Here is a 15,459-nt window from a genome sequence, read left to right on the forward strand (position 1 = left end):
CCCCCCCCCCCACCCCCACCCCCCAAAAACGCCCTGACCCTGGATGGGCACAGCTGCCGTAACCGGTTTGCCTGTGCTGCCACCAGGTGCGGCTATAGCCTGTCGGGGTGGGTCAGCGCTTATGTAATGCAGTTGCTTAATATAGTGTTGCCATCTTCTGCCAGTATGAACAGGGCCAAGGTTGTCGGCGCTGTGTGCCCATGTCAGCACGCTCTATGAAGTGTATCGTCGCAGGGGTTAGGCGTCCACATTGTCAGTGTCACCTTGTAGAACCTTGCGTAAGGAAGTCCTGCAAGTTTATGGCCTTCAGGTAGAAATGGCTTGTTTTGTTTGTTTTTTTTGCTTTCACGTATGCAAAGGGTGGACCTGGAAGCAATCAGACCCTTCAAGGAGCCCGTCGGGTTTTATTGAATGGGTCATGTGCTGTAGACAAACCATAAAAAGTCAGGTGCTATCTTTTTGAAGGAACTTTTGGTCTTCCTCAATAGTTGCAATCAAAATTACTCAACCTCCCACTGAAATCAGGTTTGTGGTCCCTGGTCTGAACTGTGCCCAGCCATGCTGCTATCAGAGGCAGAATTGGAAGAGAGCAGGGACTGGCTGGATCCATTGAAGTTGGCTTAAACCTTGGAAGAAACTGGCCACCTATGATCTTCGTCTACGGTAATCACACCAAAGAGTTTCTGTGGGGTACGGTGTATGTGATGACCACTCCAGAATCTTCCAGGGCTTCTTTTGAAACCAAGACTTAGTAGATCCTTGTTCTATTGGAAGTTCTAATGATGGCCAAGCTTTAGGTTCCTCACAAAACTTATTCAAGGGAACCTGTCAGGAGCAAAATGCAACCAGAACCACGAGCAGTTCTGGGTGAATATTTCCAATCCCTGCCTAACCGTCCCTGTATCTAATAGCATAGATAAAGAGATCTTTAGAAAAAGTATTTCTAAGCATCCTTTATGATATGCTACTGAGCGCAGGGGCTAGTCGTGAGGGCATTAGTTTTTGCGCTCATTCTGCCCTCTTAGAATAATGTTAGTACGCCCACAGGGGAGTGCTAACATGCTATTCAATGCCCACTGCCCAGCGTCATTACCAGCGGTGACACGCGTACCCCGTGTCCATTGCTACAACCTTAAACGCCGGGCAGTGCTCATGATCAGGTCACCACACTTCCGGTCATGCACACTATGAAGCCGGGTTTACACATCCTGGCTTCAGAGAGGTCTAATGCGCGTGACTGGAAGTGCCGGGACATCTGATGATGTGCACTGCCCGGCGTTTAAGGTTGTAGCAATGGAGACGGCGTGTGGGCGTGCTAACATTCTAAGAGGGCGGAATGAGTGCGGGAACTAACGCCCTCACGACTAGTCCCTGCACTCATTAGCATATCATACAGGATCTTTAGAAGTACTTTTTCTAAAGATCTCTTTATCTATGCTTGTGTATACAGGGACGGTTAGGCAGGGATTAACAATTTACACCCAGGACTGCTTGTGGTTCTGGGTGCATATTGCACCTGCCAGGTGCCCTTTAAGTTGTCTCCTAGGATTTCCTGATACCTGATTGAATCCCTCTTGCCCTCCACATGTTGTAGGCTTCCGGTTTAAGAGGAAGCAAAAGACCCAGCGCATCACCGGACCAGTGCCACACTTCACTGAAGATATTACCAGATCACAGCCACGCTTCACCTTAGGCATCACTGGACCTGCTCCACGCTTCACCTTAGGCATCACTGGACCTGCGCCACGCTATACCTTAGGCATCACCAAACCACAGCCACGCTTCACGGAAGGTATCACCGGACATGTGCCACGCTACACTGGAGGTATCAATGGACCTGCGCCACGCTTCACTGAAGACCTCACCGGACCACAGCCATGTTTCACAGAAGGAATCCCTGGACCACAGCCAAGCTTCACGGAAGGTATCCCCTGACCACAGCCACGTATCCCCATAGGCATCACGGGACCACAGCCATGCTTCCCTGTATGCATCACGGGACCACAGCCACGTATCCCCATAGGCATCACGGGACCACAGCCACGCTTCCCCGTAGGCATCACGGGACCACAGCCACGCTTTCCTGTAGGCATCACGGGACCACAGCCACGCTTCCCTGTAGGCATCACGGGACCACAGCCACGCTTCCCTGTGGGCATCACGGGACCACAGCCACGCTTCCCTGTGGGCATCACGTGACCACAGCCACGCTTCCCTGTGGGCATCACGGGACCACAGCCACGCTTCCCTGTGGGCATCACGGGACCACAGCCACGCTTCCCTGTGGGCATCACGGGACCACAGCCACGCTTCCCTGTGGGCATCACGGGACCACAGCCACGCTTCCCTGTGGGCATCACGGGACCACAGCCACGCTTCCCTGTGGGCATCACGGGACCACAGCCACGCTTCCCTGTGGGCATCACGGGACCACAGCCACGCTTCCCTGTGGGCATCACGGGACCACAGCCACGCTTCCCTGTGGGCATCACGGGACCACAGCCACGCTTCCCTGTGGGCATCACGGGACCACAGCCACGCTTCCCTGTGGGCATCACGGGACCACAGCCACGCTTCCCTGTGGGCATCACGGGACCACAGCCACGCTTCCCTGTGGGCATCACGGGACCACAGCCACGCTTCCCTGTGGGCATCACCGGACCACAGCCACGCTTCCCTGTAGGCATCACCGGACCACAGCCACGCTTCCCTGTAGGCATCACCGGACCACAGCCACGCTTCCCTGTAGGCATCACCGGACCACAGCCACGCTTCCCTGTAGGCATCACCGGACCACAGCCACGCTTCCCTGTAGGCATCACCGGACCACAGCCACGCTTCCCTGTAGGCATAGTGTTCTTTTCAGGATATGTTTTGTTTTGTTTTTTTTCTACGTCAACCAAGATATGCCACTCAACCATAGGCCTGAAAACGTTTTTGTTCCATCACTTTTCAGAGCAGAATTCCAAAACTACTGCAGCTTAATTATATGGTTCTCTCTTGTTGCAGCCAACGTTCCTGTGCTTTTGGGTCCATAGAGGGGACGTTTTGGAGTTGGGCCATTGATGATTTGTTTAGTTTACACTTTACTCAAAGTGAAGTCTCAAGGCCTGCTGCCATCAAATCTTGCCTCAGGTCTCTTGTAGTCACTTGAGGGTTTAGTTTTTGAGAATCTAGTGGCAGCTGTTGACTTCTTCCTCTTTCTGCCACGTCCAAATAGTGTAAACAATGTTCCTTTCATTTTGAACTTGAGAACTTTGCTTCCCGCTGTATCTGTAGGGACATCCAATGGAAGTCATTCCATGCTGACAGAGACCCTTTAAGCTGGCCCTACACATTAAATGGTTGTCGACCGAACGATAATCTGGCTGATTGTTTGGCCGTCCGCCATATCTACCAGCTCCCGTGTACACAAACACTCATTCGGCCAAATGCTTTTGTGTGCTCTGAGAAAGCAGTCACCAGGCATGTCTCGTGACAGCTTATCTCTAGGAGAACAAAGTGATCACCAGTCCAAATTCGGACATGGACAATTGAAATCCTTGTCGGTTGTCCAGGTCGGTGGGATCAGCCAACCTTGGTCTAATGCAGGGATATCTAAATCAAATACTCAGAGGGCCAAAGTTAAAAACTTGGACTAAGTCGTGGGACAAACTAATTGCGGGCCCCACATAGTCCTCCATACAGAATAATGGGCCCCACATAGTCCTCCATACAGAATAATGGGCCCCACATAGTCCTCCATACAGAATAATGGGCCCCACATAGTCTTCAGTACTAAATAATGGGCCCCACATAGTCCTCCATACAGAATCGGCCCCACATAGTCCTCCATACAGAATAATGGGCCCCACATAGTCCTCCATACAGAATAATGGGCCCCACATAGTCCTCCATACAGAATAATGGGCCCCACATAGTCTTCAGTACTAAATAATGGGCCCCACATAGTCCTCCATACAGAATCGGCCCCACATAGTCTTCAGTACTAAATAATGGGCCCCACGTAGTCTTCCATTCAGAATAATGGGCCCCACGTAGCCTTCCATTCAGAATAATGGGCCCCACATATGTGCTTTAATGTGTTGGGGGCTTTAACATGCAATCAAATTTCGCAGTCTTCCACCCCATTGCCAGCCCTGGTGCTTGATGTGTTTCATCTCAAGAGCACCTGATGCAGCTCGTGATATCTTGAGACAACACTTGATGGCTCTTATGAAGGACTCTACTCCGTGGAGATTTATATTTCTGAGACTGTAGTAGTCAGTAAATGTGGCATTTTGTCCTGAATTTGGAGAAACCTCTTATTCTATTCGTAGCTTTGAGCATTTGATTACTTTTTAATTTTGCTACTGCACCTAATTGTTATGGAAATTGAGGAATTTTGATTGCAACTGAAAGAATTCGGAATCCGCCCAGAGCCTCATTCAAATATCATTGATATTTCTTGTACGCGAAAACAAAAGGTCAGATCTTCATCAGTGTTTGGCCAGTGTGTCAGTTGACACCATGAGTAATTTTCTCATTAAAACTCCAAAGCTTCTACCTTATTAAAATGGTAAAAACGTGAAACCCACGGATGAGATCCGCGTGCCATCTGGTATTTTAATGGTCCCACATAATTTTCATTTGCGAGTTTTGATCTGTGAACGTCACGTTTTTTGTTGTTTGTCGGCCCACAAAACAAAAATGGAGACATGTTAACGGGTAGGTGTTATATCCACAAAGGCATACAAAACGTGCGTGAAGAACAGTCGTCTGGATGTGACCTCATTCCACCTTTTGGTCTAGAACTCTACTTGTCCACTTGCCCTGTATGGTTGACTCAAATTAAGAAGCCAATTCATTGTCTGACGGAAACTATGTGAATTTCTAGTGGCCAGCCTGTACAAATACATAGGAGCCCCTGTAGTTTCAGCATTTAGAAAACCTCTTGGCATCATCTACTACAGAACAACACGTAGGACTTGGCGTTAGGTGAGGCTGTAAAAGGTCTTGGCAGCATTGATCGGTGGAGGTGCTCACGGAGACACCTTCTCTGACTTTTTTAATGCTCTAGCATGGAGGTGGTTCAACTTAGTGGAAAATCTGTGGGTCTCTTTCCTTTGGCTCCAAGGTTGAGGGGTCTAATCTGACTCCTAGATGGTGTGGCCTTGGCACTCTGGCCCTCTCCAGTTACCTACCGAAGTCCAGATAGGCACCGTACAATTGTTGTCGGTCCTGGTGCATCCCATGGCAGAGGAGGGGTGAAATGGCTCAAACTTTGCACAGCATTCTTCATACGATTGCTGTTTCTTTTTGCCATTGAGAGTGGGGTCCTCTACTTGTAATTGTGGATGGAAAAAACCTACCAGGTGTAGTGATGTTAGAGAAAACAACAGCTTCAGGCTTGTGCTAGGGAGAATATATTAAACATTTAAAGGGAACCTGTCGCCACTTTTTCAGCGTATAAGCTGCAGCCACCACCAGTGGGCTCTTATATACGGCATTCTAACATGCTGTATAGAAGAGCCCAGGCCGCTCATTCTCATCTAATGGTCGCGCTGCGGAGGATTCTAGTCAGATGGGCGTCTCCGTTCTCCAATGCCGGCGCCGCCTCTTTTGGCCATCTTTGTCATCCTTCTTCTGTAGCCGCGGTGCATGACGCGTCCTACGTCGTCCACACTCGTCAGCTTTGAGGTCCTGTGCAGGACAGATCAAAGCATTGTAGTGCGTCTGCGCAGGACCGGCGAGTGTGTATGACGTAGGATGCTTCAAGCTCCCATGCTTCAGAAGGAGGACGAGATGGCCGAAGGAAGCGGTGCCGGCAGCGGAAAAACGGAGACACCCATCTGACTAGAATCCACTGCAGTGTTTTGGTTTTTGTTTTGTTTTTTTCTTGTTTTACACAGCAGCCTGTGCTCTTATATACAGCATGTTAGAATGCTGTATATAAGAGCCCGGTGGTGGTGGCCGCAGCTTATAAGCCGAAAAAGTGGTGACAGGTTCCCTCTTCTTATGTGCTTGTAGTTCACCTCTAGCTTGTATTATAAAACCTATAGTTTGTGTCGATGTTCTCTTCCTGTGATCCTCCATGTTGAATATAATGCAGATATAGAAACACATCCAGCGGTCTGCAGTTTGGGATGTATAAAATCTTCCTTTATTGCAAAATTTCTTTAAAATTCAGCCGCACATGCGTCCACAGAAACACAAGGTTAGCGAGCCAACGCGTTTCAGCAGATGAGTCGTTAAATCTTTTTCATGGATCAGTTTTGCAATAAAGGAAGATTTTATACATCCCGGACTGCAGACCGCTGGATGTGTTTCTTTCATTATTCCCGAACCAGGGATATCCTGTGTGGACATCGTGAGACACCCCAGATTCTGAAAGTGGTGAGCTGGCTAATGTGTATGTGATTCTATTATGTTGAATATAATGGTTGCTGTATGTCCCAAGTTCATTCTCCCCCAATGTCCGAATGCTGAGGATTCTGCTGAAATCTTGACTTCACATCAGTTACTGCTTAGTCGGGGTCACAAACACTTCAGTCAGAGTAAAATAGGATCGGAGCTCTGTGACGCGTTTTGGCCGATCACCAAGCTTTGCTTATAACCATCACTTTGAAAATCTAGATTAAAGAATAAGGAAACAAGATTTAGGTGAGTGGCGACCCTATTTTTCTAAGGCTAGGTTCACATTTCCGTTGTTTTAAATCCATCAGGTCCGTCAGCAACTGATCAGTCATTTTTTAGATGTCAACTGACGCAACGGATGTGTTTTTCACAGGATTGCTTTCACGGGAATCCTGTGAAAAAACTGATCCGTCGCGTCCGTTACATCCGCTGTGCGTCCGTTTTTTGACGGATCAGTCATGATCCGTTTGTGTTTGGGACAGCCCAGTGGGTGTGCCAAACCTGCTGGGCATGCTCAGTAGAGCATCACGGAATCCAGCGCTGGATTCCGTCGTAAGACGGATTACGACGGAATCCAGCACCAAAAACAAACATTACAAGCTTGATGGATGGCGACTGATTCCTGCGCGGTGCGTTAATTTTGACGGCCCGATAAACGTTACATTCTGCGTTGCTCCCGCCCGGCGGTCAGTCAAAAAACGACCGCGGCGCAGCGGATGCAACGCAAGGTGATCAGTCGCAATCCGCCACTAATACAAGTCTATGGGACACAACGGAATCCGCTAAACGGATTGCGTTGTTTACCAGAGCCTCGGATTGTGACTGATACAATTTAACGGAAGTGTGAACCTAGCCTAAGACATACAGCTCTGACAAAAATTAAACAACTACTGCAAAATTGTCAGGTTTTTTTGATTTTTCTCTTTACAGGTATGTTTTGAGTAAAATGTAAATTCTTTTATTCTATAAACTACTGACAACTCCTCCGAATTTCCAAGCAATACATTTTGTATTTATTTTCTGAGAATGAGAAATGGTCAAAATAACAAAAAAAAAAAAAGAGAAATGCCTTGCTTTCACACCTCAAATAATGCAAAGAAAACAAGTTCATAATCATTTAGAAACAACAATACTAATAATGTTTTACCTCAGGAAGATTCAGAAATCAATATTTTGTGGAATAACCATGATTTTTAATCCCAGCTTTCATGCGTCTTAGCATGCTTTCTACCAGTCTGTCACACTGCTTTTGGGTGACCTTATGCCATTCCTGGTGCAAACATTTAAGCAGTTCTTCTTTGTTTGATGGCTTGTGACTATCCATCTTCCTCTTGATTACATTCCGGAGGTTTTCCATGGGGTTCAGGTCTGGAGAATGGGCTGGCCATGACAGGGTTTTGATGTGGTGGTCCTTCATCCACACATTGATTGACCTAGTTGTGTGGCAAGGTGCATTGTCCTTCTCAGCTTTGCCCAACACTTGGTCATCTAATGGTTAGACTGAGGCCTGGAGAGGCGTACAAGCCAACAGTGTCTGCACCCACTGTGAAATTTGATGGAGGATCGGTAATGATCTGGGGATGCTTCAGCAAGGCTGGAATTGAACAGATTAAACTTTGCAATGGACGTATGAATCAAGCCGCATAGGTTATCCTGGAAAAACAGTTGCTTCCTTCTGCTCAGGCAATGTTCACAAACTCTGAGGACTGTTTTTTCCAGCAGGACAATGCACCATGCCACACAGCTAGGTCAATCAATTTGTATATGAAGGACCACCACATGAAAACCCTGTCATGGCCAGCCCAATCTCCAGACCTGAAACCCATTGAAAACCTCTGGAATATAATCAAGAGGAAGATGGATAGTCACAACCCATCAAACAAAGAACTGCTTACATTTTAGCACCAGGAGTGGCATAAGGTAACACAAAAGCAGTGTGACAGACTGGTGGAAAGCAGCCAAGACGTATGAAAGATGGGATTAAAAATCATGGATATTCCACAAGATATTGATTTCTGAATCTTCCTGAGGTAAAACATTATTAGTATTGCTGTTTCTAAATTATTATGAACTTGTTTTCTTTGCATTATTTGAGATCTGAAAGCACTGTGCATTGTTTTGTTATTTTGACCATTTCTCATTTTCAGAAAATAAATACAGAATTTATTGCTTGGAAATCCGGAGACGTTGTCAGTAGTTTTATAGAATAAAAGAACAATTTACATTTTACGCAAAAATATATCTATAAAGAGAAAAATCAGAAAAACTGACAATTTTGCAGCGGTCTCTTAATTTTTGCCAGAGCTGTATGTTTAGTTCATCCTATGATACGAGCGCCACAAACAAAGTGGAAATTCCCTCCTGAATTCTTCGTAAAAAAGCCTTCAGTCAGGAGCTCCCCAGGCACCTACCATGGGTTCATTATTATACTCGGGTCATATGTGACATGTGCACCCTTCGGTTCCCTCCAGTACCAAGGCCCAGATGTGACTGTTACTTTCGCACCTGCTATTAACTACAGCCCTGGTTGGGTTTCTATTGTATGTGATCTGTTTGACATATAGAGACCGTTTGGAAAAAAATTGAGGTTGCAGATTTTGGGGCCTACAATTTTTCCATAATTATATATTCTAAATAGTGATGAGTGGGCACTACCATGCTTGGGTGTTAGGTACTAGTGATGAGGAGTCAGACACTCAAATGGGCTCGACTTAAGTAGCCGAGTATAATGGAAGTCAAAAGGGAACGTGAGCATTTTTCTGGAAGAATTCCCGTAAAAATGCTCGGGTTCCCCATTGCCTTCCATTATACTCGGTACTCGAGTTGAGCCCCTCCGAGCATCCGACTGCTTTTTACAAGTACCGAGCATGGTACTGTCCACTCATCACTAGTTACGAGTACTGAGCACCTGAGCATGGTAGTGCTCACTCATCACTAGTTACGAGTACCGACCACTCGAGCATGGTAGTGCTGGCTCATCACTAGTTACCGGTACTGAGCACCCGAGCATGGTAGTGCCCGCTCATCACTAGTTACGAGTACTGATCACCCAAGCATGGTAGTGCTCGCTCATCACTAGGTACGAGTACTGAGCATGGTAGTGCTCGCTCATCACTAGTTACGAGTACTGAGCACCCGAGCATGGTAGTGCCCGCTCATCACTAGTTACGAGAACCGAGCACCTGAGCATGGTAGTGCCCGCTCATCACTAGTTACGAGTACAGAGCACCTGAGCATGGTAGTGCCCGCTCATCACGAATTCTAAAGCATCAAATTGATCAGATCATGGACTTAATTGTTGTCTAATATGAAAAAAATCCCTTCTTAAATGCTTAAGTGACCACAGTCCTAGTGCTCTCCCAGACTTTCGCAGTTCCAGTGATGTTAACACTGTTTTCCGTTGATAATGTCACATTGTCACTTCAGCGCTGCAGCCCATTAATGACTGCTAATTGGCTGCAGCGCTCCTGTCACAATGTCTTAAGACTGCTAGGAGACCCCAACATTGAGTGGCAGTAGTCCAGGAGGGAAGTATGTGGGGGGGGTTCTTTGTTTGTTAGGGCTGCTTTAGCATTTAAGATGTAGTGGACATCCCATTTAGGCAGGTCAGATAGGGTGTATCCCTACAATTGGGCAATTTGGAATATTAATATATTATATATTAATCCCTTTCTCTGCCATTTTGTAACTAGTTGCTATTTGCAGCCTGATGTTGATGGTTTGTGCTGAGCTTTCCTTGCTTTCTCCAGCACCTCCTTTATGGTGCCGGGTATAATAGTCTCAGGTAGCAGCAGAGCTGTCAAGCTTTTAGCCCTTGATGGCTACAGAATCTGTTTCCACTTATTTTTGCCCCATTATAGTGGATTTCGGAGTCTATCCACTCCTTGGCATCATGTCTACGTGACTTTAGCAAGTCCACTGCATGCAATAAAGTGGCACGGTGCAGTGTTACGCTGCAAATTCAACTAAAGCTGACAAGGACTAGAAATGAAAAGATGGCATCACATATAATGCAGTTTATGAAAGTGATCTATTTATACTGCAGAATTGGTCTGAAGGATGCAGTGTGTGTAACGTGCCTCGATATCTGTAAAGCAGAAGGTTGAACTAAAGGGGTTAAGATTTGGAAAAACAACCCGGAAAGTGGCGCCACTACTGTCTTTGGGTTTTCGCAGTTTAACCTTGTTCACTTGAACAGGGAAGAGTTGCAAAACCAAACATAGTGAGTGTGAGCAACAGTGTGTGAAGAACCTGCGGCGGCCCGGGTACAGTGTGAGGAACCTGCGGAGGCCCGGGTACAGTGTGAGGAACCTGCGGAGGCCGGGGTACAGTGTGAGGAACCTGCGGAGGCCGGGGTACAGTGTGAGGAACCTGCGGAGGCCGGGGTACAGTGTGAGGAACCTGCGGAGGCCGGGGTACAGTGTGAGGAACCTGCGGCTGCCCCGGGTACAGTGTGAGGAACCTGCGGCTGCCCCGGGTACAGTGTGAGGAACCTGCGGCTGCCCGGGTACAGTGTGAGGAACCTGCGGCTGCCCGGGTACAGTGTGAGGAACCTGCGGCTGCCCGGGGTACAGTGTGAGGAACCTGCGGCGGCCGGGGTACAGTGTGAGGAACCTGCGGCGGCCCGGGTACAGTGTGAGGAACCTGCGGCGGCCCGGGTACAGTGTGAGGGACCTAGAGCGGCCCGGGTACAGTGTGAGGGACCTAGAGCGGCCCGGGTACAGTGTGAGGGACCTAGAGCGGCCCGGGTACAGTGTGAGGGACCTAGAGCGGCCCGGGTACAGTGTGAGGGACCTAGAGCGGCCCGGGTACAGTGTGAGGGACCTAGAGCGGCCCGGGTACAGTGTGAGGGACCTAGAGCGGCCCGGGTACAGTGTGAGGGACCTAGAGCGGCCCGGGTACAGTGTGAGGGACCTAGAGCGGCCCGGGTACAGTGTGAGGGACCTAGAGCGGCCCGGGTACAGTGTGAGGGACCTAGAGCGGCCCGGGTACAGTGTGAGGGACCTAGAGCGGCCCGGGTACAGTGTGAGGGACCTAGAGCGGCCCGGGTACAGTGTGAGGGACCTAGAGCGGCCCGGGTACAGTGTGAGGGACCTAGAGCGGCCCGGGTACAGTGTGAGGGACCTAGAGCGGCCCGGGTACAGTGTGAGGGACCTAGAGCGACCCGGGTACAGTGTGAGGGACCTAGAGCGGCCCGGGTACAGTGTGAGGGACCTAGAGCGGCCCGGGTACAGTGTGAGGGACCTAGAGCGGCCCGGGTACAGTATGAACAAAGAGATGGGGTCGATGAATGTGGTGATTCTTGTAAGGTATAAACGGCAGGATACAATGTAGATAACGTAGACTAAGTAATGTACAATGAGGTTAACATGGAGTGAGAGCAGTCCCGTAGACAATGAACGGAGCAGCTGCTTCGCATACACATCGCCACGCTATTCAAAACAGGACTATGAAGAACCCTGTTCTGTAGGTGCAGGAGTCCTGTTCTCAGGATCTTTGGGGGTCCCAGCAGTCAAAGCCCTGGGAATCAGCAAGTTATCCCCCTTCCTATTAATAGGGGATAACTTGCGATTTTCCGAAAAATCCCTTTAATTATTGTAGAGTCCATATTCTGTCTGTTGTGGACAAGGACAGCACACCGACTTCAAACGTCAGCCACTTCAAACTGTTAGGAACCACAAGTGCCATTTCTTACTTTTGGGGGGTCATTAACATTCCTAAATCTAGTGTGTAAGGCATCGTGTTCAGCCAATCAGTACCCTTCTCTGTAATGAGAACTATCATTAAGGCTTGAGTGCTTTTGGATATTTTTTTCCCTATGGATCGTTGATTGAAAATAAATCTCCACCTGGTGTATCGGGCTGCGTCTCTCTAATAAAACCTTGATCTATATCTGCAGCAGTCGGAGGGTGATTTGAGCAGTCGCCTGCAGGGGGAGCCACTGTCCGAGCTGCTGACCTGGCAGTGGAGGGACCTCTGCTTGGGGTTATTTGGGTTGATATTTTTGTTTGCTTAGGCCAAAGTCCCTATAACAGTGTCCAGCATCTCTGAGAATAAACATAGAGGAATAATGCAGGAATCTGTGGTCACGGGCACAGGCTGCCAGTCCCGCATGTGTCTGCCATGTTATTGGGCTAAGTGGATGTGCAGCCAGGAGTCTGCGGGAGTAGTAGTGCTTGGGGTGTATGGCGGGACCTGCTTACCTGTAGGGCTGAACATCTGTGGATAATGAGTCTGGCAGGTAGGATGTTAACCTTGTGGGTGCCGGGGGTACTGTGAGTGTGCCTGCGCTTAGACGTTCTCTAATCTCTCGCCATCTATCCACAGTGAAAGAATTCCTGGCCAAAGCGAAAGAAGACTTCCTGAAGAAATGGGAAAACCCAGCTCAGGTACTGAAGCATTTGCTGTGCAGCATGGCATGGCACTGTGTGCAGGGTACGGAGCAGACAATGTGGTGCCCCTGATATAGTGAAGTGTGTATGACGTGAATTGGGTGGCTCATGAGTACAACTTGGAAATTTGAATGCCATTGTCAAAGTAGGCCTTGGCTAACATGGTAGCAGTGGTAAGGGTACGGTGTGTCTGGCATAGAGGGGAGCAGGGGACGGTGTGTCTGGCGTAGAGGGAGCAGGGGACGGTGGGGCTGGCGTAGAGGGAGCAGGGGACGGTGTGGCTGGCGTAGAGGGAGCAGGGGACGGTGTGTCTGGCGTAGAGGGGAGCAGGCTACGGCGTGGCTGGCGTAGAGGGAGCAGGGGACGGCGTGGCTGGCGTAGAGGGAGCAGGGGATGGCGTGGCTGGCGTAGAGGGAGCAGGGGACGGCGTGGCTGGCGTAGAGGGAGCAGGGGACGGCGTGGCTGGCGTAGAGGGAGCAGGGGACAGCGTGGCTGGCGTAGAGGGAGCAGGGGACGGCGTGGCTGGCGTAGAGGGAGCAGGGGACGGCGTGGCTGGCGTAGAGGGAGCAGGGGACGGCGTGGCTGGCGTAGAGGGAGCAGGGGACGGCGTGGCTGGCGTAGAGGGAGCAGGGGACGGCGTGGCTGGCGTAGAGGGAGCAGGGGACGGCGTGGCTGGCGTAGAGGGAGCAGGGGACGGCGTGGCTGGCGTAAAGGGAGCAGGGGACGGCGTGGCTGGCGTAGAGGGAGCAGGGGACGGCGTGGCTGGCGTAGAGGGAGCAGGGGACGGCGTGGCTGGCGTAGAGGGAGCAGGGGACGGCGTGGCTGGCGTAGAGGGAGCAGGGGACGGCGTGGCTGGCGTAGAGGGAGCAGGGGACGGCGTGGCTGGCGTAGATGGAGCAGGGGACGGCGTGGCTGGCGTAGAGGGAGCAGGGGACGGCGTGGCTGGCGTAGAGGGAGCAGGGGACGGCGTGGCTGGCGTAGAGGGAGCAGGGGACGGCGTGGCTGGCGTAGAGGGAGCAGGGGACGGCGTGGCTGGCGTAGAGGGAGCAGGGGACGGCGTGGCTGGCGTAGAGCCGGCAGGGGACGGCGTGGCTGGCGTAGGGCCGGCAGGGGACGGCGTGGCTGGCGTAGGGCCGGCAGGGGACGGCATGGCTGGCGTAGGGGGAGCAGGGGACGGCGTGGCTGGCGTAGGGGGAGCAGGGGACGGCGTGGCTGGCGTAGAGAGAGCAGGGGACGGCGTGGCTGGCGTAGAGCCGGCATGGTAATGGTTACAAATTTACCCATACTTCTATGTAATAATATACTGAGTAGTTTGTAAAATGTTTGAGGAGATGCTTCCGTTGTCTGTACATAGTAAAACAAGTGTAATGTGCCAACTACTGATTAGGTTAGTGGGGTACGTGACTGACTAATGCAAAGAGGCCTACCGGAGGATTCTCCTGTGAGCCAGTCCAAGCCTGATTAGCAGCAAGACTAGTATGTCCGGTTTCCATAATTCTATAATGGTGTGGATGGTCCGTTATTGAAGCCGCGCTCAGTAACCTCCTCACCTCTGCTGCTCCCACTCCACAGAACACTGCTCATCTGGACCAGTTTGAGCGCATTAAGACACTGGGCACCGGCTCGTTTGGTCGCGTGATGCTCGTCAGACATAAGGAGAACGGCCATCACTATGCCATGAAGATCTTGGATAAGCAGAAGGTGAGTGCGGTGTCTCTACTGCCCCGGGATGTATTGTGCTGACTAGACATGGCAGCATCTCATCCTCCCTCAGTGTACATAACCAAGATCTCCGTGTACGAAACTTCTACACATGTAAAGAACATGAAACCAGTAAGTTACATAATGATATAACTTAACTGGTTTCTGGATCATTTTCTGCCCATGTACTGACAGAATAAAACTGCCCAGTAGATGTCCCTCTTATCTGTCAAAGCAGGGGTGGGCAATTCATTTTCCTGAGAGGCCACATGAGAGACAGTGACTGGTGTAGAGTGCCAAACCAATAGGCTGAAATTAATTCTCAATATTACTATTAACACATTAATTATAATTATTTTTTTTATATAATATTGAATCACTTAATATTGAGCAGAATAAAGTATCCTGACCTTCCCCTATGTACATTATGAGCCCACAAAAAGTTCCTCCAACTCCCCATCTACAGTATCAGCCCTTGTATAGCTGCCTACATCCAGAATGAGTCCTCACACAACTCCCTATATACAGTGAGTCCCCACATAGCCCCCTATACTCAGTATAAGCCCCCACATACCCCCTATTTACAGTATGGGCCCTCATATAGTCACCTCTACATATGTTTGCTTCCACATAACCTCCTATAAACAGGGTGAGCTGTCACATAGCTCCTCTATATACACTCTGAGCCCCCACAGTTTAGTATAAGCCACACATGGCCTCCTATATAATCCATGAGACCCCACATAGCCCCTTATATTCAGTAAGAGCCCCACATAGCCTCCTATATATAGCATGCACTTTGCGTAGCCTCTTATATACATTGAGCCCCACATAGTCTCCTAAATAGAGCATGATCCCCCACATAGCCTCCTATATACTTTTATGAATGTCCACTTGGCCTCCTATATATATTGAGCTCCTCTTGGCATCACATATACATTATGAGCCTCCACATAGCCTCCGACATACA

General features: G+C 49.6%; 1 protein-coding gene across 3 annotated transcripts in view; it reads left to right on the forward strand.

The window, feature by feature from the left end:
* The window catches only part of LOC142304190 (cAMP-dependent protein kinase catalytic subunit alpha), a 120,798-nt gene that overhangs the window by 50,753 nt on the left and 54,586 nt on the right, over window positions 1–15,459 (forward strand). For all 3 annotated transcript variants that reach the window (XM_075346323.1, XM_075346324.1, XM_075346322.1), the window contains exons 3-4: window positions 12,724–12,785; window positions 14,361–14,489. In XM_075346323.1, coding sequence (XP_075202438.1) covers window positions 12,724–12,785; window positions 14,361–14,489 — 191 coding nt within the window. The remainder of the gene's footprint in view (window positions 1–12,723; window positions 12,786–14,360; window positions 14,490–15,459) is intronic.

The sequence above is a fragment of the Anomaloglossus baeobatrachus genome, chromosome 4, assembly GCF_048569485.1.
Source record: "Anomaloglossus baeobatrachus isolate aAnoBae1 chromosome 4, aAnoBae1.hap1, whole genome shotgun sequence".
Classification (NCBI taxonomy): domain Eukaryota; kingdom Metazoa; phylum Chordata; class Amphibia; order Anura; family Aromobatidae; genus Anomaloglossus; species Anomaloglossus baeobatrachus.